This window comes from Ochlerotatus camptorhynchus, unplaced genomic scaffold, assembly GCF_037179485.1.
Source record: "Ochlerotatus camptorhynchus isolate MF236.1 unplaced genomic scaffold, CSIRO-AGI_Acam_v1.1 ptg000167l, whole genome shotgun sequence".
NCBI lineage: Eukaryota > Metazoa > Arthropoda > Insecta > Diptera > Culicidae > Ochlerotatus > Ochlerotatus camptorhynchus.
In genome coordinates this window covers 2,640,975-2,665,757 of record NW_027040657.1, presented here as the reverse complement: position 1 = coordinate 2,665,757, position 24,783 = coordinate 2,640,975, and the positions used below count along the sequence as shown (strand labels likewise).

The 24,783-nt window shown below is 38.7% G+C and overlaps 1 protein-coding gene and 1 pseudogene across 10 annotated transcripts in view; both read right to left on the bottom strand.

The window, feature by feature from the left end:
- Window positions 1-259: 259 nt before the first annotated feature.
- LOC135701561 (methionine--tRNA ligase, cytoplasmic-like) lies at window positions 260-2,168 on the bottom strand (annotated as a pseudogene).
- Window positions 2,169-6,984: 4,816 nt separating this feature from the next.
- Window positions 6,985-24,783, bottom strand: part of LOC135701551 (stress-activated protein kinase JNK) — a 303,139-nt gene continuing 285,340 nt past the window's right edge. For 8 of the 10 annotated variants that reach the window (XM_065222389.1, XM_065222392.1, XM_065222394.1 and 5 more), the window contains 4 exons: window positions 11,294-11,491; window positions 10,957-11,221; window positions 10,613-10,896; window positions 6,985-10,559 (listed from right to left, as the gene is read on the bottom strand). In XM_065222389.1, coding sequence (XP_065078461.1) covers window positions 10,404-10,559; window positions 10,613-10,896; window positions 10,957-11,221; window positions 11,294-11,491 — 903 coding nt within the window. In that variant the 3' untranslated portion in view covers window positions 6,985-10,403. The remainder of the gene's footprint in view (window positions 10,560-10,612; window positions 10,897-10,956; window positions 11,222-11,293; window positions 11,492-24,783) is intronic. The other 2 variants (XM_065222397.1, XM_065222399.1) reach the window with 1 other exon arrangement.

The following is a 24,783-nucleotide window of genomic DNA, read 5'->3' as shown; positions in this document are numbered from 1 at the left end:
CCTGGAACTGATTATCCAGTATTAGCTACGTAAAAGAGGGGCAGTTGGTGATATAATGCGAACCACCACAGGACACGCACTTCAACGACGAACTCACCGATGATACGGGAACAGATAACTTGTGAGCTTGAACGGTGCGTGCACAAAAGCAATGCACATCGCAAAACCCTAACAATAGATCAGCGCCGTTCTCACTACCGCGTAAAAAAACAGAAATTAAAATTTTCACTCGCGATGCCACAAATTTCTGGAACAACTTTCAGTCAAATGTTTGAACTTTAATTCGAGGACTACACGCAGAAGAAGCGGATAAATGACGAAAAGAAGACTTGTGCTTGTTTCCGGGTGCTTTTGCTGCTGGGGGTTTGGCTGGTTGTTGCTGGGTTCCAGCGTACTTTTTCTTCAGTTCGTCGATTTTCGTCTGATCGATTTTGTTGAATAGGACAGACGGTTTTCCGATCTTGTGACCACTGGGCAGTAGGATGCGCATATGCGGTTTGACTGCATCGATGTGACCAGCTGTGACGTTGAGCTGGCTGTAGAGGTTCCGTGCCGTTGATGGCATGAATGGGAAAATTAGAGTAGCTAGCAGGCATGCCAGGTTACAGCACAGGCCGATGATGATGCCAGCGCGGGCCTTTTGATCGTCAGTTCCCTTGACCGAAACCCAGGGCTCTTCGGCTTGCATGAACTGGTTACCGTAGCGCGAGATGGTAAGCAAGTGACGGATACCATCTCGCATTCGAGCCTTCTCCATTTGGTGGACGTAGCCTTTGGGCTCGCGATTGATCAAGGCAAGGAGATTGTAATCTTCGTCGTTCAGGACCAACGGCGGAACGACCGAATCGAAGAACTTCTCGCAGAAGACGAGAGCACGGTTGACAAAATTTCCAAGATTTTTGAGCAATTCGTTAGTGGTTTCGAGCGGCCAAGTCATTCCAGCTGAAACTTGAATCTTGACCTTCCGGTCGAGACGAGCTTCTATCTACGCCATACATCCGCCGGGAGTCCAGTGTCGTGGGCGTCGTTACCGAACACTCCAACTCCGCGACTCTTGCTGAATTTGCCGTCCTCGTAGTTGAGATACTCCGTGGCCATGATATGCGATACCATGGTGAAACCTTTGTCAATGCCGATCAAACTAGCCGGGAACATGACCGAATGGAATGGAACGTTGTCTTTAGCCATGAACTGATACAGGTCGACCTTGGTATCCGGGCTTGGTTGCAACCATTGCTTCCAGTCCTTACAGTAGCGACTGGTCAAGAAATATATCCGATCGGGGCATCGAACCACACATAGAACACTTTGTCCTCGTAGCCTTCCAAGGGAACCGGAATGCCCCACTTGAGGTCTCGTGTAATGCAGCGCGATTTCAGACCTTCCTTCAGCCATGCTCGCGTGATGACGCGAGCATTATGCGTCCAACCCATTCACGCAGCCTCGGTTCAATCTTCGGTAGATCCAGGAAGAATTGACTCGACTGCCGGATGCTCGGAGAACTATTGCAGACCTTACAACGCGGACGAATCAACTCAATGGCGTTGATCAGTTTACCGCAAGCATCGCACTGGTCACCACGAGCGCCCTCGTAGCCACAACCTGGGTGAGGACAAGTACCTTTGACGAACCGATCAGCTAAATAACGGTCGCACTTCTGACACAGGAGCTGATCAACTGCCCGGGTTTCGATAAACCCTCCGGCGTACAGATCCTTAAACATATCCTGAACAATTTGCGTCTGTTCAGCTGTAGTTGTCCTGCCGAAATAGTCAAATCCAATTCCGAACCAACTGTAGATCGAGTTGTGGAAATACTTGTCGCAAATCTGCTTGGGCGTGATCTTCTCAGACAAAGCCTTCGTTTCCGTAGCCGTACCGTACTCATCCGTACCGCAAATATACAACGTATTATAACCACATAGACGGGAACATCTGGCAAATACCAATGATAACCAAATAAGGTAGTGGAACTAAATGGAAATTCATAATCCTCCTCGCTCTCAAAATACGTTGGCTATCGAGACGTTGGTCAACCAAAATGCGGGTTTAGCCTTTCAGAAACTCCATCACGTGCAGAAATACAGGATCCTCCTTTTTCAAAGCATACTCTTCCCAGTCTTTCTGCGTAACGTCTTCCAGCTTCGATACCAATAGCTGCGTCAGCATCGCTCCCCAGCCTGCATTCAATTCCCTAATTGATCCATGATTTTCGTGTGTCGGTCAAAAGTGTCGAATATCATGTATCCCACTTGCAGAAATTTTCTTTATCTTCGGAAACTGCAGAAAAGCGTTGACGTGCCGTTTCTTCTGTAGATAAACGTTCGAATAACGTTTGGCTTCACTCATTGGGAATGCATCAACAACCTTGAGTGCGTCACCCTTTAGAGACGCTCGCAGGTAATTCAAGCGCTGAATCCCGCTCAAATGTCGGTTGTTAGGTGCCTAATACGTAGGTGACACAATAGGAAGAAGTGTAGGTTTGTTTACTAAATTGAACTATGCCCATTTTGTTATGGCAAGTTTTGCTATAAGAAATGCTCCTCGTGTTTATTAGCGAAATCACATCAAAGGTTGATCAATTGCGTAGGAAATCAGTTTGGCACGGCATTTGTGACCAGCATACACCTTCCAGTCGTATGAAACAGGTAAAAAACCATCCAAATCCACCCATAAATTTTTTTGTTTTGAACTTCTGTATGGCAAAATAGTGAACTTTTCGTGAACATTAACGGCAAAGAACTAACCAACACTGGGAGACCGTGAGTTTCTGCCCACCTGTCTTAAAAACATCTCGGACCAGAATCTAGGCGGGTAATATGACAGGTGGGCAGGAACTCACGGTCTCCCAGTGCGAATTTGGACGGTTTTTTACCTGTTTCATATGACCGGAAGGTGTACGCTGATCACAAATGCCGTGCCAAACTGATTTCCTACGCAATTAATAAACATTTGATGTGAATTTCGCTAATAAACACGAGGAGCATTTCTTATAGCAAAACTTGCCATAACAAAATGGGCATAGTTCATTTTAGTAAACAAACTAACACTTCTTCCGACGGTGTCACCTCTCATACCCGCCTAGGCCATCAGTCACCCTTCTTCTTCTCGTGGAGGGGCAGAACTTTGAGGTTGGCAACGGTCCACGATGGAAAATGAACAGGTGGGCAGGAACTCACAGTCTCCCAGTGTTGGTGAGTTCTTTGCCGTTAATGTTCACGAAAAGTTCACTATTTTGCTATACAGAAATTCAAAACAAAAATTTTATCTGCGGATTTGAACAGTTTTTGACCTGTTTCATACTACCGGAAGGTGTATGCTGGTCACAAATGCCGTGCCAAACTGATTTCCTACTCAATTAATCAATCTTTGATGTGAAATTCGCTAATAAACACGAGGCGCATTTCGTATAGCAAACATGCCATAACAAAATGGGCATGGTTCATTTAAGTAAACAAACTAACACTTCTTCCGACTGTTACACCTATGTATTAGCCGTCTCGAGCTTGGCTAAAAATCACGGCTACCGTGAAGGCACCATATTTGACGCGGTTCCTAACTTGACGCACTCGATCAATTTCGACCATTTTCCATTAATATTTTTGAAATGTTAGCATTGCAAATAATAGTTCCGGTGCTCTAGGGATGATAGTGTAACAATTCAACTGATGGTTGCTGATAAAGCGGATGCAGGCGAAAATGAAGACGAGAATGCGGAATTCGATGTCATGTCTGATGCTGACATAGTCAATGCTGTTCTTAACCATGATTCACATTTTTATGAAGGAGAAAGCGTGACGAACACCACTCTGGATGAAACTGCAAACATTTCTACAGCAGATGACAACCAAGATGAGGAGTACGAACCAATTCCAGATCAATCAGTGCTGAACAGTATTGACACTATCATCACATGTGTTGAGGAAAATCAATTGCCGTTGGAACGGCAGTTTTTACTTCGTGAAATCAGGGAAAATATTCTTGGAAAAATAGTCAATAAGGATTGATTTAAGATCAAATTTGCAATTCTCTTTGTTTTTACTGAATCATTTTACTGATGAACTACTGTTTTTACTGAAATGATAAATAAATGAATTGAACTACAAAATAAGATAAGAAAATTGATATAAATTTCCAGGTATGAAGCCACCAAAAGACCAATTCTCACGAAACCCCCCTCTAACCCTCCGTTACTCGCGCGTTGTACTTTGTACAACAGTTTGAGTTTTCCATTGCCATTTTGCAGCCGAGCTACCAATCGATATGAAACCAACGGGTATTAATTAAAAAACTTGTTTTTAACTAAACAAGCTAAAATTTTCTCACAGTTAACCTTTGTTATCACAGTTAACCAACTTTGCCGAAGGCAGTAATTTTCTATCTGGTCAGGATCTTGAGATTTTCCATGTTGTAACCAATTAAGTCAAATCCCACGTAGTACGGACACCGTTTACGCGGTTTCCAGTCACATTTTCTCTATTATCCGCATTTTTTAGGTGTTTACTGTAATCAAACTTTAGCTTGTTTAGATCAAAACAAGTTTTCTGAGGAATACTCGTTGGTTTCATATCGATTGGTAACTCAGCAACACAATGGCAATGGAAAACTCATGTGTGTTGTACAAAGTACAACAACGCGAGTAACGGAGGGTTAAAGGCCCTTTGGTACATTTTTTTTACGGATCTTCAAAAATTTTGTTCGGTTGCCATTCCCCGCCCCCCCTGAAACGTGACGTAATAAGTGAACGGACCATCATGGGATTTAGTTTTTGTATGTTGTTGTGGCACATCCTTTCAGGTCAAAGTTAATCCAAAACCCCTTAACGCCGGATTTTGTAACAAAGACACACAAACACCTCGATTATATGTAAATTTTCGATTCTGAAATGTACATAAAATCGAATCGTACATAAAATCGAAGCATATTTTTATTTTGATATTTTTGTTGTTCAGTTATGAAAAAAATTCAAATTACAAATACCTATCAAGTATTGAAGCCAAAATTTTCACACCATACCATGTAAAGTGGTCCAAGAGGGTGATTTTTAATTTAAAAAATATGACTGCAAAACAAAAATATTCCAATACAGTTTCTTAATATATTTTATTTGAGTTCAAAAAGCAATTCTGATTCATATTAAGTCCATTGTTGCTTTGAAATTATGTTTATTTAATCATATTTAAATCGATTTTAAAATAACAGGTAATGTAGTTCTCAAGATGAATTTATATCCACTATCTTCTTGAAGACTTTTGATCTCATTTCACGCAACGAAAATTGAGAATTGAGAGGCCAACCGTTTTCTTCTTACGTCCATAGCATTCAACGCCGATTCATCAGAAACTGACTGGAAGTCGTCATCAGGATCAATAGATTCCGAAACATTCATGCTGTCATCGGCTGGTAGGCTGGAATCCATAGTGTTATACGTCATGTCGTCGTCAGCTGTAGGATTGCGTACTTTTTCCACTATTTCGGAATCTTTCAGAGCTTCATATTCAGCATTCTCATCATCGATGACACTCGACGCCATAATTTTGGCGGAGATCTCCGTTAATCTCTTTTTAATCACTGATAATGGTAAATCATCTTCGTCTTGCACATCTTCCGGATTGTACAACAAATTCCACGACTTTCTTATGGATGCTTGAGCAACTAGATCCCATGATTGCGCAATCCAAAAGATGGCATCCTTCACATTGATCCTTTTAACATTGTCGTGAAACTCTCCAGATCTTCCAAGAACCTCTCGCATCATGATCGGTCTGTAGCATGATTTAATCATTTGGATCACGTTTTGATCCATTGCATTGGTTGAATTACAGCTGTGGTGTTGGGCGGCAGAAACATTGTCCAGATAGCACCGTCATCAGTCTTCAATTCCTCGGCATTAAAATGTGCAGAACAGTTGTCCAAAACAAAAACTGCTCGCATAGGGAGATCATTTTCTGCCAAAAACTTTCGGACCTGCGGCACAATATGTTCGAAAAACCCAGTTTTGAATAGAACGCGGGTCATCCATGCATTTTTCGATGCGGCGTAATAAACAGGCAACTCTTTCAAATTTGTCAACGGTCGAGGTTTAAGAAATTTTCCAATGACCATCAGAGGCAACTTTAATGAACCGTCCATGTTTGCGCATAGCATGAAAGTCAGACGTTATTTGTTTACTTTCTTTCCGGGCGCGGTAGCCGATCCTTTGTCAACATATGTGTTGGTCGGCGTGCATTTGAAATATAGGCCACTTTCGTCAGCTTTGAAGATTTGACTTGGAAGCAAATCTTCGGAACGCATTTCTGTTGCAAAAACATTGACGTACTCGTCAATAACTGCCATGTTGCTTGACAATTTCTCGCCCGTAATTTTCAGAAGACGAATCTCATATCTTTTAATGAACTTGTCGATATAGCCACGACTTCCAAACTTACCCACACTAACCAATTCATTAAAAAATTTCTTCGATTGAACACGGAGCATCGCCAAATTTTATTTTTATTTTGCTAAACTACGTTTAAATAGGAAAAAGGTCATCTAAAATAAAAAGTCAACCCAATTCCGATCGCTGTTTTTGTGATAAATAAGTTTTATCATTAATTTTTCATTTTACTTTTTTATTTCCATTCTTAGTCTGTCTTATCAGTTTTCTGTTTTTTATTTACTTTCCACTTTGTTTTTTTTTCAGTTGTTGAATTAATATAATATTATTTTTCTGTTTTATTTTAATACACTTTTATACTCAATCTTCCTTATCCGCATCAATTTACTCCCTTCGTCTCATTTGTTTTTTTTTTTGTAATTCTCCATTCGGTTCCACCATTCCTACCTTAAAGTGTGAGTGTGAGAGTGTGTGTGTTTGTAATCCATCAACTTTTACTTTTCTTTGCACAAGATATCTAAACTTTCTGCTTACTGCTTTCATGTCTTGCGTAGGCTGATTTCCATAACTTCCTGTATCGCTGCCATTCTCCATTCGCCAATTCTCGCAATTTTGGTTAGTGTTTGTAATAGTTTTGTTTCATTTTTTTTGTAAGTCTAGTGTTAGGTTTAAATATTTGCTGTTCATTCTTTTCCGAACGTTTCCGTCTTGTGATTTGCGTTATTCCTTACGAGGGGTTTATCGCTATTTACGTTAGTCGTACCATTTTTCAAGAGAGTGTAAGTTGCTACTTAACATTCCCTTTGCTTTCATGTCTTGGATATGAAATAGAGGAAACAAGTCTGAGAAGATAAAAAGAGCTTATCGAATGGTTTCGAACTACACCCTACTAAAGTAATTCGTGTGTTAGAGGTTTTGTTTACTTTTTTACTTGTTATGCTGTGGGGATGTCTATTTTACTTTATAGAAATGACGCGTGAACATAAATCGTATGAACGAAGAATGAGTAAGAGCGGAAACGATAAAAGAAATATTGTGAGTGTGAGTGTGTGATTTTGGGCGTGGGTTGCTACGATTGATTGCGGAGAACTGCGGTAAAAGTGTTGTTTATGTTTACCATTATTTAGTTGTTTGGACGTTTGTTTAATGTTTTTTTTTGCTTTTACCTGTTGTATATTCCTTTGTATAGAATAATGCAGTTATGCGATAGGAATGCAAATAAATCGAAAATTGACATTGAACAGAAAATCTGGGAAGCGATTGTCACTAATTATTTTCCGTATTTTTTTCCATTAGGTTGCTTCGTTTCGAACATTCTGACGTTTCTGACCAATTGATTTTTTTTTCTCATTTTCCGTAAAAGTCATGTTGCGTTTTTTTACTATTCAAGTTTCTCTTTCCGAAATGGGACAAGTTAGCAGATCTAGGTAGTAGAGAAGTGTTTATGTTTCCCAACTTTCTCCGTAGCTTGTATCGTTTGTATTTTTTTTCATTCTATAAAAAGGGCGGAATCGTAAAACTGTTCTTTTACTCATTTTCATCCATGTTTTTGTTAGTTGCTATAATTATGTTTGCTAAGAACTGTCATATTGAACTTGCTGGCTAGAGTCTGAACTTTGCGTGTTTGTTTGTGTGTGTCTGTGTAAGTGATTCGTCGACTCTTTTCCGGATGTCTTTCTAGCGTTCAGACTCATTACGGTCTATCATTGATCAAATTTCTCTTATGTTAATAGCTCAGCTGGTTTGGCATTTTTCGCTAATAAGTTCACTCAACTGTTGTAATTCAAAGAGAAAATCAATCTTCGCAGTTCGGCCCTTATGATTCTGAACGGTAGATTTATCGATAGGAATCTTTCCAACGTTCAGTAGATGAGTTGTGTGTTAGTATGTGTGTGTGTGTTTCTGTTGACATTTTACCGGAATAGGTGTGCTTGTGTTAAATTTTACATTCTTTGAGATAACTTTTGCTAAAAAATATCATCGCAAATAAAGCCTTCCACTAACGAAGGCTGATTTGTTTATTTTTTTGTTAAGGTTAATGCGATGATAGATATAGGTATTCAACTGCCGTCAATACGTCCAATCATCAAAAAATGATCAGAGCTTGGGTTTTCATTTTGTTTACTGATTACTTGTATCGTAAGTTTGGGCTGCACTAATTGCTATATGATTTTCTCTTTTTTGTTTTAGACTTTGTTTTCTAGATTTGAATTATTACTCCCATACATTAGTACTATTTACAGGACTTTTTGTTCTACTTTATTTATTGTTTGTTTATTCAATGTTTACATACTGTACTTGCTTGTTGCATATATCCTCAAATCAATCCAACAAATAGTATTCTTCCACAGATTTTTGTTACGAACGAACTTCCTATGTGCTAAACCGATTAAAAAAAATTCTAGAATTGATTGGTTTGAATTCAGTTAAATCTTTTCTGCCGTGATAATTAAGTACTATCAAATGTATTTCCTTTCTACCTCTTTCGAATGAATATGGCAATAGAGATGGCAATCGAACTCAAGTGTTTGGAAATTAATCATGTGTGAGTTAGTGAAATATTTCTAGATTTTCTATTCGACTTTTGAACTGGATGTCCTTTTCCTCTTGGTTTACCTTAACTTGAATAAAGGGCAGTGTTATCTAAATTAATGAATAGGTTAAGGACCAGGATCAAAGTATAGCCGCATGTCTATATTTTTGTGAATTGTATAGTTTGGTAAATAGGGATAAATAAGCATACCTTAACTCTCGAATCTGACGAGTCGAAATGACTTTGACATCTGACGTCTAAGATTTGACAATGGACGTAAGTTGCAACAAAACGGTTAGGATTTTGAATCTAGTCTGCCATGAGTTAACCTGAGCATTTTTCATAAAAAAAAAACAAAACAAAAACAAAAGTTCAATCGACAGACTCACCTTATCACATCTTCTTATCCTTATCTTCGTGGTCGCGTGCATCCGTTGATTTGAACATAAAGCTAAATGAGGACCATGTGCACTTGTATGTAGTTACTTTCACGCATCGCTTCACCTTTCAAATGGTTGATTATTTAGCGTTAAGATTTACATCTAGATTCACTTCAACAATTAAAAGCAGTTTAGGTGTTGTCTTGATGTTGCTGATTTGAGATGAACTTCCGGAACATTGTCGAAAACATCCCCAATGGAAGCGTGTGTTTTTTTGTTTGTTTGTATTCTTATGGATTCGAATCTGGCGCGATAAAATTATTGCACATTTTGACCAGTGGATTTTTGCTTGCCTGTTTATTCACTTTACTCACTCACGTGCGAACTGCCACTATGATTTAATCTAGGTATGTCATGCCATTGATTTTACTTTCTGCCTGTCTGCTTGCTTACAAGTCTGTCACAAATTTAATAAATATTTACAAACCTTGCTTGATTAAGCATTTGATTTATTATTATTTTGTTTTCATTGATGTGTTTTCCATTTTTCTTAGTAATGAACTTCACAGCGCACGATTTTTTTTTGTTTTATTTAATTTTGCCGGTCAAATACTTTTCTTTAATTTTAGTACGATTTTTTCAACCCGTTTTCATTTTGTTGAAATTGGGCGATCAGAACGAAACCACTTTCTTCTCGGGATGCTTGTTTTTTTTTATTTGGAATTGCCTACTTTGATGACAATCTTTCACTTTTAATGACATTGGTGATCGATGATGAGACGGAGAAAATTGGCTTACTTTGTTGTTTTCGTCTTACTATTGGAATAAAAGGTAAAGTTTAACGTCTTTGCTTTGTGTCACTACTGGTTGCCTATCTGTGTCCTAAGCTTTACACTCTTTCCCATTTTACCATGTCACGTTATCTGTAATAATGCATTGTGCTTTTTTATGTACACAACTTCTTTCTGTTTTTCTCAGGAGTCAATCAAGTCTTGGGGGTATTCTCTGGTGAATTTCCGTCTCGTCGCTCACACCAAACGCTCTTCGCACAAACTGGGTGCTTCCGTCGAGTCCAGGAACACCAGGTTCGGTTCGTTTTATTCGGCCGATGATTTCTACCGCGGAGTTCCCTCGCCGTCGGTCAAATTGTTGCGGGCCTCGTACTCCATGACCTCCTGGTAGATGAGGTCCTTCCACTGTTCAACAGTGTGCTCGCGCTCATCTACGCTGTGATCGTACGGGCCGGGGGCAGGCTGCGGAGGAAGACAACTCTTTTTGAAAACATATTGTCCATACTTTGGTAACCCAATGCCCCGAAACTTACCGCATTGACTTCGCTCTCGTCATACCACACGTTGATGTAGCTGTGCACTAGCGCCTGATCGACGGAGATACGATGCTCGGGATCGACGACCAGCATCTTACTCAGTAGATCCCGTGCTTGACTAGCCTTGAGACGGTTGTGTTCGTTCGAATCGGTCGGGAACAGCACGTCCGGGAAGAGCCGATCGAACGGGTAGCCCGTATACCTGGGACGGTTCTCGACGTAGTTCCGCACCGTTGGCTGTAATCGGGTCATGAACGAGGGCGATGGCGTTCCCAGTTGCTCTGTAATTGAGAGGTGGTTCAAATTCCAATACTATTTAGATAATTGTCTTGCTACCATACCTATGATCTTGTTCCACTGATCGATGTGATCGGTACCGGGGAACAGCACCCCGCCGCGGATCATCTCTCCCATAATGCATCCGACCGACCAGATATCGACGTTCTCCTTGTAGCCCATACCAAGGATGACCTCCGGGGCGCGGTAGTACCTCGTCACGACATACGGTGTCATCATGAAGGTCGTCCCGGCCGTGCGGGCCAGTCCAAAGTCCAGAATCTTCAACGTGCAGTCCGATTTGACTACAATGTTGGAAGGTTTCAAGTCCTACAGGTAAACGAAAAATCTTCCTATTATCTCACAATTCCAACGAGAAAATCCCCCCAGCTGTAGACCTACCCTGTGAATGATGCCGGCCGAGTGCAGATGCTTGATTCCGCACAACATCTGGTACAGCAGGTAGGACATCCGTTCGTGGTCCAGGTCCATCTGGATGACCTGGCAAAGGTTGGCATCCATGAGTTCCATAACAAGGTAGACATCCTGGAACTCCTCGAGCGTACGTTGTGGTGTGAATGCATTTAATAGTCCGATAATCTGCAGACAATAAGCGGAGGAATCGATTAGTGGATGATTGGATCTGGATTGAAACTGTCCCATGGCGCTGGGCGCTGGGATGGCGAATTTCAATGCCGTCAGAGGATAAGGGAAAAAAAACGATGAGAAAGCGCAATCCCATGCGTATTATATCTTCAGAATGCTGAGGATAATGAGGAGGAAATAAGAGCATTCATTAGTTAGACATCATGGCGCCCAAGTGGTTCGGTTTTTGTTGAAATTGCTTTTCAGCGATTTTGAAAAGAATGATTAATGGCTGCTGCTTTTCATATTGTTTGCATGGTTTTGATAAACTGAGATTGCTTATCTCGGTACTTTTATTTTCGCTGTGTGACGTCAATGTGGTGTTTCTCTTGGAATTTGGCAAACATGTGCTTATTTGGAAAGATATCTATTAAGGAGTGGCATTTTGTTAATCGAGCGAATCAAACCCAGGAATGTTTCGTATAATTTGGCCAACTAGCTACTCAGAGCTGAATTGTAGCAATAATGCTGCCTCATTTACATCTGTGACGAGTTGGTGCATGAATAATGATATCATTAATATCGGCATCGTGACGTTGGAGAAGTTAGAGGTAGTTGGGGTCATTTCGGCAAATTTTGATTTGACATTTAATTTACGGTAGTTGTACATATTTACGAGTGACGACTGGGACATGAGCATAATTGTTTGTAAATTCAAAAAATAAAATAAAATTACGGCAAAAACTTTGATTTAATGCCATCTGCCCGCGGGCCGCACGTTGGGTAGCGCTGCAATATAGTGATTACGACACAAATGTCACAGAAGTGATAAAGTGTCACTAATAATTTATAATAATAGCTACTAGGGGTAAGACAACTGTACTCAGAGTTAATATATTTGCAGTGAGTATATTTGAGTTACTCATATTTACTCAAAAACAAACAAAGTAGTCTAATATGTTTCATCAAAGAATGTTCAAACAATCCCCGTCTGACAGAATGTTTTGATTTCAAGATTTAGTTTTCATTCATTAAAAGATCCAAGTTAGATGGCTCTTGTCCAAGCCAAGGGATATTTAGGTCTCTTTTTCTTTCTAGGATGGATGGCTTAAGTGTAATGTCTTTGAAGTTTTTGGTGATGTGGGGGTGTTAATGTTTCCATATCCCAGCCATTTATAATTACCCGGGAATCTTAAAATAGCTGAAGACTCTTGCCGGAAATCGGGAAATATTTTCGGTAGTTATTTATTAAAACTTGAACTTCGTCAGGATTTCTCCCGGAAGATTTTTCCGACAATTTCTGGAAGTTTCTTGAAGATTTCCACCAGCTTCTTCGGAAGGATTCTTATGATTTCTCTGGGAGGTTTCGTCTGACTTTGCACGAAAGTTTCTTCCAACATCTCCTGGAAGTTTTTTTTTTAAAACTTGCCCTGGAAGAATCTTCCACCATTGTTCAACGGAAGTTTCATCATATTTTCATTCCAACAGTATCAGATTACAATCAGAAGTCCTACCGCTGGAAGTGGAAACTATTTCCCATTGCATCCGGACTTCCCACGGAAAACTTTTCTGAATTATTCTGAAAGTTTCATCCGGCTGCCTAAATTTGCATGAAAGTCTCTTCTAACTTCGCCCGGGAGTTTCCCACAGATTGTGTCAGAAGCGTCTACCGGTTTTGTTGGAAAGATTCTTCGCCAGAAAGCTTTCCTGGCTTCGCACTAAAAATTCGTCAAACTTTCTCCGGAAATTTCTATCAATTTTTCCCAAAAGTTGTGTGGTCATTTTTAATAAAACAAATGTTTAACATGGTTTTCGTACAAAAAAAATGCTTCTCGGGAAGTCAAACAAGTTCTCTGGGAATCGGGAAATGATAATTCTGGTAAATTGCCCGGGAAGGAAACACTAGATGGTGTGATTTCAAGACTAAGGAAGTGAGAATTTGGCCAAATGTTTTCAGGAGATTAATTTAGCTCATGAAAATTAATACTCAATCTCACAAAATCGGTCAAAGAGGTTTCATATTTTGTTGCACTACATGCCTGAAATGAGAAAAGTCTTTCGTGATAAGCAACATTTTATTTACCAGCATTCATTAAGGAAGAGGGGTTTAAATCTCTGAGTATATTTAGCTAGAAAATGTCAGTGTTAGACTCAACTCTCTCCAGAAGCGTTCGTTGTTTTAATTGATACTCCTGCAAAAAGACATCAATAGACACGAGTTTAAAAAGGTTGAACAGGAACAGGTTGAATTTGCATCGTCTGGTGTTGTTGTGTTGATCGATATTTAAAACAAAAGCAGCATTGTTGAATGCAGTCTTTTATTTAATTGTTCATCCCAGGTCCAAAGAGGTTAGTTCTGGCCAACTTCATAGTTGATTCTATTCTGAAACTTATATGAAGTTTGTCAATGAGCGATCGTCGAAAGGATGTAGGAACCATCACATACCATTTTTTAATACTGGGACTGTCCAGAATCTACCTTTGGATTGACTGGATTATATGGAATACCCCCCTGGACAGTCATGAATCCCCCTCAATATTGAGTGAAATTCTTCCTGTGATTGTCCTCCCTGGGATAGTTCATATTCCTTCTTTGGATTTTCCGAAGTTACCTTTGATATTGTTGGGAAACCGAACTGGGATTGTCTGAAATTCCCCCTAGGCTTGTTCGGAATCTCTACTGAGACTGTGATAAATCCCCTTTGCGATTGACTGGAACCCTCCTAGAGATTGTACAAAATCCCCCTGTAATAGAACGTCATCGGCATCGCAGTAAAGCAAGACAGCTCTGACTGTTCCGTAAGGTCACCATAGACATCTTCCTTCGATTTTTAAGGGAATAGCTTGTAGTTCCTTTTATACACGTGCAATTGCCTTTTCATTGCTGAAAGATGCTCCCAGTAAAGCATTGCAAGCACACTGTTTAAAATGTTGTTGCTTTGCTTTGCTTGACAGTATCGATTACTATGTGTATTTTATGTTGAGCAACGCGAGTTACTCACAGTTACTCAAAATTAACTCCGATTTTACTCATGATCAAAAGCTGTCTTTCCCCAAGAATAGCTATAATAATTGTTTATTGTTTATTGTATAAATAGCAATTAGCAGGTTTGTAGATTACTTGGATTATGATCCTTTTTTTGAAAATTTAACTGATTTCGTGTGTCAACACTAAGCCTACACCCAACCGGTGGATGTAAGATTCGCTTACAATTATGTGGGATTCATCATCAGAGGATGTAAGTGGAGACCGCATGAACCGAGGATGCGATATACCTAGCTGCGGCCAATGCAAGAAAATTGGAGACCGAAAAATGTAGAGTGTATTAGTGAGGTAAATTTATTATGTCGAAAAAAAAATAGGAAAAAGGTTGCCGACTGGACTCGAACCACGAACGTTGTGACCTGTGGTTTCTCCACTGCTCTCTTCATGCTTCTGAATAAGGATAGCCTAAAAGCAAACAAGAAGCGCACATTTTCTCGCATACTCGACTTCGTATGCTTTTTTCTGCTGGAGAGATTCGAGGCAAGTGTGTGCGTCGTTCTACAAGCTTACTGGTATAGTCGAAAGCGTAGATAGAACACGAAATAAAAAATACAAAAAACCATTACATCGCCTGCATGGTCAATTTCTTACATTCGTTGCGATGTTCATGAACAGAGGATGATAGGAAACGGAACTAACATTCATTGTAATAGATTTTTGATTTTCGTGTACTAAACAATGATCGATTGAATATTTTGCACTTTGAAGATCAACTGGTCCCTGCGGTAGGGTAGAGAACTACTTCGGCCTAATCGCCCATTTTGGGCCTATCGAGCAGAAAACTTCAAATAAATCCATGATTTCAGAGTTAACAAATTAGTTATGCGTACGATACTTAAGTTAATAAGCTACCGAACGAAGTCAATGCGAACGCGTGGTATGAAGGTTTGCACTCATTATTCCCAAAAACAAAAGAAGCGCTCCGACCGAATCAATTTTTAACTTCATCCGATAGGCCGGAGTAAATTCAATGGCGTTTCAATTGCGTTTCAATGCGTTAGGCCGAGTTTAAAATCAGTAGGCCGAGTTTGGCGTCAAGAAGCAGTTTTGGACTTTTGACAATATCTCAACGATTGGTTTCTCGTTTTCAAATCTTACGGTACGTGCGGAAAGGTAAATAAATTTGTAAGCCATCAGTAATAATAACAATCCGTTTGGTGCTAAACTGAACTAGATTAAGAAAGACTAAGTGCGGGTTATGCTTAATAGGCCGGAAATGGGGAAGTTAGCCCTATCAGTCTTGCAAGAGTTAATTCCTTCGTGGCCTTTCCTTGTAGTCTTCTGGAAATATATTATCAAATCTTCTGTACAATTTCCTAATCTAATCTAATACAAACGCAGCCAGTACGAGAAAGCATCCTGGAAAATGATTAGGTTATACCCCGTTCACATTACAGTGTCTGAAGTCTTTTTTTACACGGTTTTTTTTTACGCGGTTTTTTTTTACACGGTTTTTTTTACACGGTTTTCCACGATTTACACGGTACGTTTTTAACGATTTCTCGACAACGATACAACCTATCGACTTGATTCCAATCACATTATCCGTTTCAAGCTATTTGTAATCGAATGGCTTACTTAAAAAAAAAAAATCACAATTTTTGGTGTAAATACAGAAATTTTTAAAATATGCCTATATGGACCACATCATGCTTTAATTACAAATGGCATCAAAATCCGATTTTTTAAAAACATTTAAGCATCACATTAAACATCAAAATCTCGTAGGTTTTTTTTTACACGGTTTTTTTTTACACGGACCGTATCCCCCGTGTAAAAAAAGACCTGAGTGTATATCACGTGATATACGCTGTCTTGCTATGAGCACTCATACATCTAGTTTTCACTGGAAATCCGGGGTATAAGAGTGAATTTAACAATCATATGTGATGCAATGAATGGTTTTTATAATATAGTATAATCGAAGGATCTCACAAAATGCCTCCAATGTTCTCCAAACTCCTAATTTATAGATAAAAATGGAATGATCTCACCAAAACTGGTCTGCTTCAGAGACGATGTTTAATAATAGACGCGCGAAGCCTGAAGCCAAAAGTTCCAATCGAACCGCCAAACGCGGTTTCAATCGAGCAATGTAAATAAACACGAGCGCTTCACGAGGAAAAGCGTGAGGAGTATTGAGATGGCGGATGAAATTTAATTTTTAAGATTTAAATAAGTATAATTAAGTTTCTCTAATAAAAAATTCCATAAACGAATGATAACCCAAATTATTGAACTATTCTACAAATGGTTTGAATGATACCCGAAACACGTCGTTAGGCAACATTACCATAACAATTTCATTATGGTTGCGTATGAAAAGTGCAATTGGATACTATTTGACTTTTGGATTATTTTTTTATATTTACATTAATGCCAAAAAGCTAATATTTTTAAAAAAATTACAAAGCCGCTGATCGACTGTGAAGTTTTAATCACAAGTGACTTCTCTATTACTTTTTTAAATGGACGGATCTGCTTTTGTAAACAATGCATTTGATCGTCGGTCGGCGTAACTGGTAGCTCGCCCACGCATACTAACACCACTATCAGGTAGTGATGGTGATGTTAGCATGCGTGGGCGAGCTACCAGTTAAGCCAAATCGACGAGCAAATGCATTGTTTACAAAAGCAGATACGTCACTTCGAAAAAATAATCGAGATTTCTCGATGAACATTTCAAATTGTCCTATCTGCTTTGATCGATTCTCGCGTCTCTTATAAAACATCGTCTCTGGTCTGCTTGACTGTGATCATCAACTTTTCCGGACTTCTCTATTCCACGTTTCAGTAGCCCTTTAAATAGCTGCTGTCTGTTGTCCTCCGCCAAACGCTTCGTCTTCATCACACAGCTCGCACGGATCTTCGTTCTCTTCTGTTTCCATTTTATCGCGTTTGCCAATCAGCACTAACTGTAGTTCAACCACCATTTCTCATTTGAACCAAAAAATCACTTCGTGGCTTGCAAAACGACCCGAATAATGTTTTTCACAGATCACACTTTTCACACTGGCCATAAAGAAAATCGACAGTGAGCATGCATATGGGCGTATACGCGATGATCGATTCTCTTCATCGATTTTCTCTTTGCATTGCGAAAGCTAAGCGAAACAATTTTCTAGAATTTGTTCAATGCAGAGTTGTAACAGGTTGTATTGGCTATCATAAGCAACAGCAAACGACAAGAGCAGACAGTCCCGGCCATGGATGTCGTCTACGCATCATTATCACCAACAACCAAGTTCATTTAAGAAAAGAGTTAGAGTAGAATTTTTAAAGAACTACAAAAATAGTTTTCACTATCAAGGATATTTTTTCTCATTGATGGCGCTGTTCCATTGATAGTAAGGCCTGAACTCGAAAAAAATGCACAAGACAAAAGTGTTCGCCAAAAATTTATTTAAGTCGGATTTTCTTGAAACTTTCAGGGAATGAACTAATACATATGGATTATGTTTTGGCATAATTACTTTATTCAATTTCCTTTCCATCGCTGAAAGCCCGCACCTTTCCTTTAAGACCCCTCATTACATTTCCAGAATGCAGATTTAGGTGGAATGATATGTTTTGAGCCTGAAATTGAAACTTTAGACTAAAAGTCTCTTGTACAAAGTTGTTCCTTATAGTTAGGCCCTTATTTTTATGACAATGAATTCTAGGGTAGTTCCTATTATCATTAAAATCAAAAATCTAACTTTTTGCTTGAATAAATTAAGGTATACATTCTTGGGCAAAGTTATAGCTGAGCTAATTTCAAGCAACTTTGTTCCAAACAACTTTTTTGTATCTCTTAAATTGACCGATTTAGAGCTATTTTCTTGAATTGAGTTAGGGTGGCGCTAAAAAACAGTTATTTGGCTCTAGTTTACTTATTTCAAATTTCTCAGCAAAGGTGTCTTGCAATGACTTTTAGATCTTTAGAAGGCGCAAATTTTTGCTGCACAAAACTTGTCAATATCTTTCGCCAATCAAGAGTTATTAACGTTTTTGTACTAAAAATATGCACTTTTCAAATCCCGCATAAATCACAACCATACGATTACCACATTGAAAATGGTTTATCTTCCTCTGAAAACCATAATGAGAAAGGTTCAGTCAACTTTAATCAAACCATACCTAGATAAAGTTTTGACCATATTCGAAATCCTTTTGGAACTATGTACACGAGCAGCGAAAGGAATCCGGTCTTCCATCGTCCATGGTGTTCAATGGCGAAGTGGGATCCACAAATCAGGAGATTTGCCGACTCTTCTCTCTCAACGTTCCAATGCACGGCGATACATTAAATGGCATCGACATCAACGATATGACTATTTTAAGAGCTGCTTCCAAGCTGAAATCTTCTTGCAACCCTGGACCCGATGGAATCCCGTCCGTTTTTCTCAAGAAGAATATCGATAGTCTATTGACTCCGCTCTGTCACGTGTTCAAATTATCGCTTCGCTGTGGTATTTTTCCTTCTTGCTGGAAGTTTGCTCACATGTTTCCTGTTCACAAAAAAGGAAACAAACGAGATGTCAACAACTATCGTGGAATTACCTCACTGAGCACCGTATCGAAGCTTTTTGAACTAGTCATAATGGAACCGCTACTTTCTCACTGCAAGCATGTTTTGAGTGATGATCAGCATGGCTTCATGTCAGGTCGTTCCACGACCACCAGTCTGCTATGCCTCACATCTTATGTAACTGATAGCATGGTTGACCGAGCTCAAACGGATGTGATTTATACCGATCTGTCTGCAGCGTTCGATAAGCTAAACCATGCTATTGCTATTGCTAAACTAGACAGACTTGGGATCAATGGTAACCTATTACAATGGTTTCGATCGTATGTAACCGGTCGCCAACTGATGGTTGCCATAGGCGATTACCGATCTGATACTTATCCTGGGATACCCCAGGGTAGCCACCTTGGACCTTTGATCTTCCTGCTCTACTTCAACGTTGTGAATTATGTGCTTGACGGACCTCGACTATCGTATGCTGACGATCTAAAAATCTACCTTCGGATTCGTTCCATTGCCGACTGTCACTTTCTTCAACGCCAGCTTCATGCTTTTGCTGACTGGTGCTCAGTAATCTCCTTTTCTCGGATAAAAGAACCAATCATCTTCAACTACAACCTATTGGGTTCAGCAATTGAATGAGTGAGCCACGTGAAGGATTTGGGAGTCATTTTGGATTCGCAACTCACATATAAGCAGCATATTTCGTATGTCGTTGATAAAGCTTCCAGAACACTAGGCTTTATCTTTAGAATAACCAAAAACTTTACTGATATTTATTGCCTGAAGTCATTGTACTCCTCACTGGTCCGATCAGTCCTTGAATATTGCTCAGCAGTTTGGAATCCAAGCTACAACAATGGTGTTGAAAGAGTCGAATCAGTCCAGCTTACTTACTTACTTACAGCAGACCGATTCTTACGCTTCGCCCTTCGGCGATTGCCTTGGAGAGATCCTTTCCGTTTGCCTAGCTATGAAAGCCGATGTCAGCTGATTGGTTTGGAAACTCTTTCGACCCGAAGAGACGCTGCAAGGGCTTTACTTGTTGCCGATACATTGCAAGGGAGAATCGATTGTCCTACTATCCTCGAAAAAATCGATTTGAATGTACGACCACGTGCACTAAGAAACAGTCTTATGCTGAGACTTCCCTTTCGTCGCACGAACTACGGAATGAATGGAGCAATAAACGGACTGCAGCGAGTTTTCAACAGAGTTGCCTCAGTGTTCGATTTTCACGTACCACGTCAGACGCTTCGCCGTAGTTTCACCTCGATATTTTCGGGCACAGGTAACCGTGAATAGCAGTGTAATGTTTAAGTTTTAAGCACAGACAATCATGTTGTTTTTTGTATTACTTAACATCATTGGGGCTTATTGAAGCCTGTTGATGGAATCAATAAAATAAATAAAATAAATAAAATAAATAAAATAAATAAAATAAATAAAATAAATAAAATAAATAAAATAAATAAAATAAATAAAATAAATAAAATAAATAAAATAAATAAAATAAATAAAATAAATAAAATAAATAAAATAAATAAAATAAATAAAATAAATAAAATAAATAAAATAAATAAAATAAATAAAATAAATAAAATAAATAAAATAAATAAAATAAATAAAATAAATAAAATAAATAAAATAAATAAAATAAATAAAATAAATAAAATAAATAAAATAAATATTGATTAAGGTTTTCGAAGACCCAACCATAAGAACAATGGGTGGTTAAAAACGTTCACCATACGAAATCTCGCTTTTTCCCATACATTTTTAGCAAAACAACTATAGCCTTACCACATCAGAAAAGGTTCTAGTTCGATATGTGAAACTATTTCCATTAACTTTCGAATAAGGTAGTACGGTTTAGAACCAACCATTGCATTGTTGTTAACTTCATGATATACTATGAAATGGTATAAATTACCAAACTTATTGACGTTATAATAAATTCTGTCGTAGCTTATCCGGAATACAGCCGTCATGGGTTGTTCTTTAATTTTAAAGTGATTTACAAGATTTCTTTTTGTGGATACCTCCCTTGCTCTTGGTAACATGTTTATTGATCTTAATATAAAATGAATAGATAAATGAATTTGCCCTGCAAAACAAACTCCATTCCATTTCTGGAAGATAAAAAGGCCCCGGCATAACGAACCTGTTTCGATTTCCTTTTTGGATGATGTGAGCCACCAGCATCGAAATCTCCTTCACATATAAACCGCTGTTAGCCCTGAATATTTGTGTAGAAAGTGCATGCGCTTTTAAGAAATATTTATAGTTAAGGCTAATAAATATTACCGAGGGTTTTAAAAATAAAATAACAAACAAAACAACACAATGAACTCACGAGCACCGTTTCAATCAACAGCGTTTTCTTCTGTTTGTACCAATTGTAAAAACATAAAGCAACCATAATCGAAACACGTAAGCGTTGTAAAAGTTGTTAACACCTTTTATTCGTAATGTTTTGTAACAGTTCAGTATAGTTGATCAACCGTAACAAAATTTAGCTGGAACATACCATAAACTGTAACAGTTGAAAGTAGCGTTTCTTTAATGTTTATTACATTCCATAAACCATAACAAAACTATTTTGTGTACAGTTAACATAGCTAGTAAGGTGTCAGTGAAGTTTGAACTGTTCTAGAAATGGTAATTTTCTATGCGGGATGTAATATCTCTGGTTGGGGCAAACAAAAAAAAAAGTTGTTGTCGGCATTGAAAAAAGCGTATGTTATTCTGAATAATATGAAAAACTTGGAGGTATGATATTTTTTAAACTCGTCTAAAATCAATTTGAAGTTATTCATATTTTTTACTATATTTGGGTATATCTTTTTTATTAGAAGAGATACAGACAACAAATTTCACTTTAAAACATTCGCCTTAAAGAGTTTTAAAAGTCTCTAGAAAATGACTTTCATGAGAAATTTCAAATAAAAAAGTTATTGACAAAAGATGGATTTCATAGGACCACTCTAGTGACAAATTTAAATAAAATGTGCTAGTGCATTTGTTTCAATACTTGGACATTTAGTGTCTTAGAAGAAGTTTTTGTTCTTAAAAATTCCCTTCTTTTGGTGTTTGCAAACCTTTGGTTTGGTTTTTCCGTCGATCTTGTTTTCCGTGCTGAGCACCAATGCTACCGACGTGCCAGGAAGGCAGCTCCCACACCTGGACTCTACCTATCGACCCATCAACTCATGAACCGGGGACCAACGGCTTTACTTCCCATCCGAAGGAAGGCGTGATCAGAGATGTTATGCCTCAGAACATCCCGGCGGCGCCGACTGGGATTGAACCCAGGCCTGCTGGGGTGAGAGGTAATCACGCTTACCACTACACCACCAGGGCCGTTAATGAGTTTGCAAACGTCAGGGTGGTCCTCAAATTAGGGAATTTTTACAACTAACTTTTTTGTTTTACAAAATAAAAACATATGTTGTTTGAAAAAATTGTAGTTAAGTTGATTGCAAGCAACTTTGTCGAAGAAAATTTGTTTCTATCTCTTAACGTTCTCATTTTAGAGTAATTTTTAGGAGTTGACTTAGGGATAGTTTTTTAGCACTAACATTTTTATTTCAAATTTCTCATGAAAGTCATCCTCTAAAAACTTTTAAAACACCTTAAGACGAATGTTTTATAGCGAAATTTGTTGTCTGTATCTCTTCTAATAAAAAAGATATACCCAAATATTGTAAAAAAAAAGAATAAATTCGAATTGATTTTATACGAGTTTAAAAAATAACATCCTCCAATTTTTTTCATATTAATCAGAACAACATACGCTCTTTCAAATGCCATATGAAAACATTTTTTTTTGTTTGCCCCAACCAGAGATATTAACATTTGAAAAGTGCATATTTTTAGTACAAAAACGTCAATAACTCTTGATCGGCGAAAAATATTCACAAGCTTTTTGCAGCACCTTCTAAAGATCTAAAAGTCATTTGAAAACACCTTTGCTGAGAAATTTGAAATAAGTAAACTAGAGCAAAATAACTGTTTTTTAAGCGCCACCCTAACTCAATTCAAGAAAATAGCTCTTAATCGGCCAATTTAAAAGATACAAAAAAGATGTTTTGAACAAAGTTGCTTGAAATTAGCTCAGCTATAACTTTGCCCAAGAATGAATACTTTAATTTATTCAAACAAAAAAGTTAGATTATTGATTTTAATGATAATAGGAACCACCCTAGAATTCAATGTCATAAAAATAAGGGCCTAACTATAAGGAACAACTTTGTACAAGAGACTTTTAGTCTAATGTTGCAATTACAGTCTCAAAACATATCATTCCACCTAAATCTGCATTCTGGACCACTGTGCAATGGTGGAGCCGACCTTTTTGGTCACTTTCATCCATTTTTTCTTCAACTCCAGCTCGTTCTTAAACACCTTGGACGATTTTCGAACTTTGGTCTTCATTATGGCCCAAAATCTTTCCACCGGACGAATCTCTGGTGAATTTGGGGGGTTGGCGGTTTTTGGTACAAAAACAAGGTTATTGTCTATGTACCATTCCAACGTCGATCGCGCGTAATTGCATGATGCCAGGTCCAGCTAAAATAATGTCTCGCCTCCGTGGAACCGCAGGAAGGGCAACAGACGCTTCTGGAGGCACTCGGTGCGGTAAATTTCGCTGTTGATGGTACCCATTGCGATGTACGGTTTACTCAGTTTACCGCATTGGCATATGGTCTGCCAGAGCAAGTATTTTTTGGCGAATTTATCCACTTTCTTCTTCCTTATGTCTTCCGGAACATCAAACCGTGATTTGGCAACGTAGAACACATCGGTTTCGTTAACCACTCTCGATACAGCTTCCTTGCGCGGGATTTGACCGCCGTGTTTTGTTGATCACGCCGGTTTGGTGTCTTCCGGACCTTGAATACACGAAGCCCAGCTCGGTTCATGGTTTGCTGAACGAACCAGGTGGAACACTTTGCCTTCAGAGCCGCGTCGCGAATCGAAAGGTTCGGATTACGCTTGAAATAATCCAACACCTTCCAGGCCTTCACACGGTCAGCTGTCTTCGATTTTCTTCCACTTTCAGCCCGCCGCTCGGTCGTCTGGGACTCCTTAAACGATTTTACCATCCGAGACACAGTTGTATGGGTGATTCCCAGTTGTCTTCCGATCCATCTCATGGTCGCAGTCGGATTTCCCATGACGGCGCGCAAAATTCTCCGGCGATTTTCTTCTTGTTTCGATGACATCTCAATAACCACTGAATCGATTGTTATGAAATTTTGCACATGTAAACAATTTACTCCAAACTAGTTATACCCTGATTTTCATCAATTTTTACCCACGGATAAAAAAGTTACACATGGATAAAAATGGTGCATTTTTTCGAGTACAAGCCGAAGGGGGGAAGTACAATTGGAATTTTTTTTTTTTCGAAAAAAATTTTGTTGGCTTAATTTACTCTATATGTATCTGGAAATGAGCCTTTAAAAGCATAAAGCCGTCCGGAACTTATTTAAAAAGTTATACGCAATTCAGTGAGTGCATGTCAAATGGCTGAACATGTCAAAGTTGAACTTTAAATGCTTCTACTGAAAAGTAGTGTTTTCAAAATCGCCGTGCAATGTACAGGTCAGAGTTTTCATTCAAATCGATTCCGGTTTTCTGTTTTATGTTCATAATTAAATTCTCCACAACATGAATAGAAAGATTTTTTAGATTTGTTTGTTATATCATGTTTTTTTATAAACAAAGTCGAAAAAATAGGGTTTT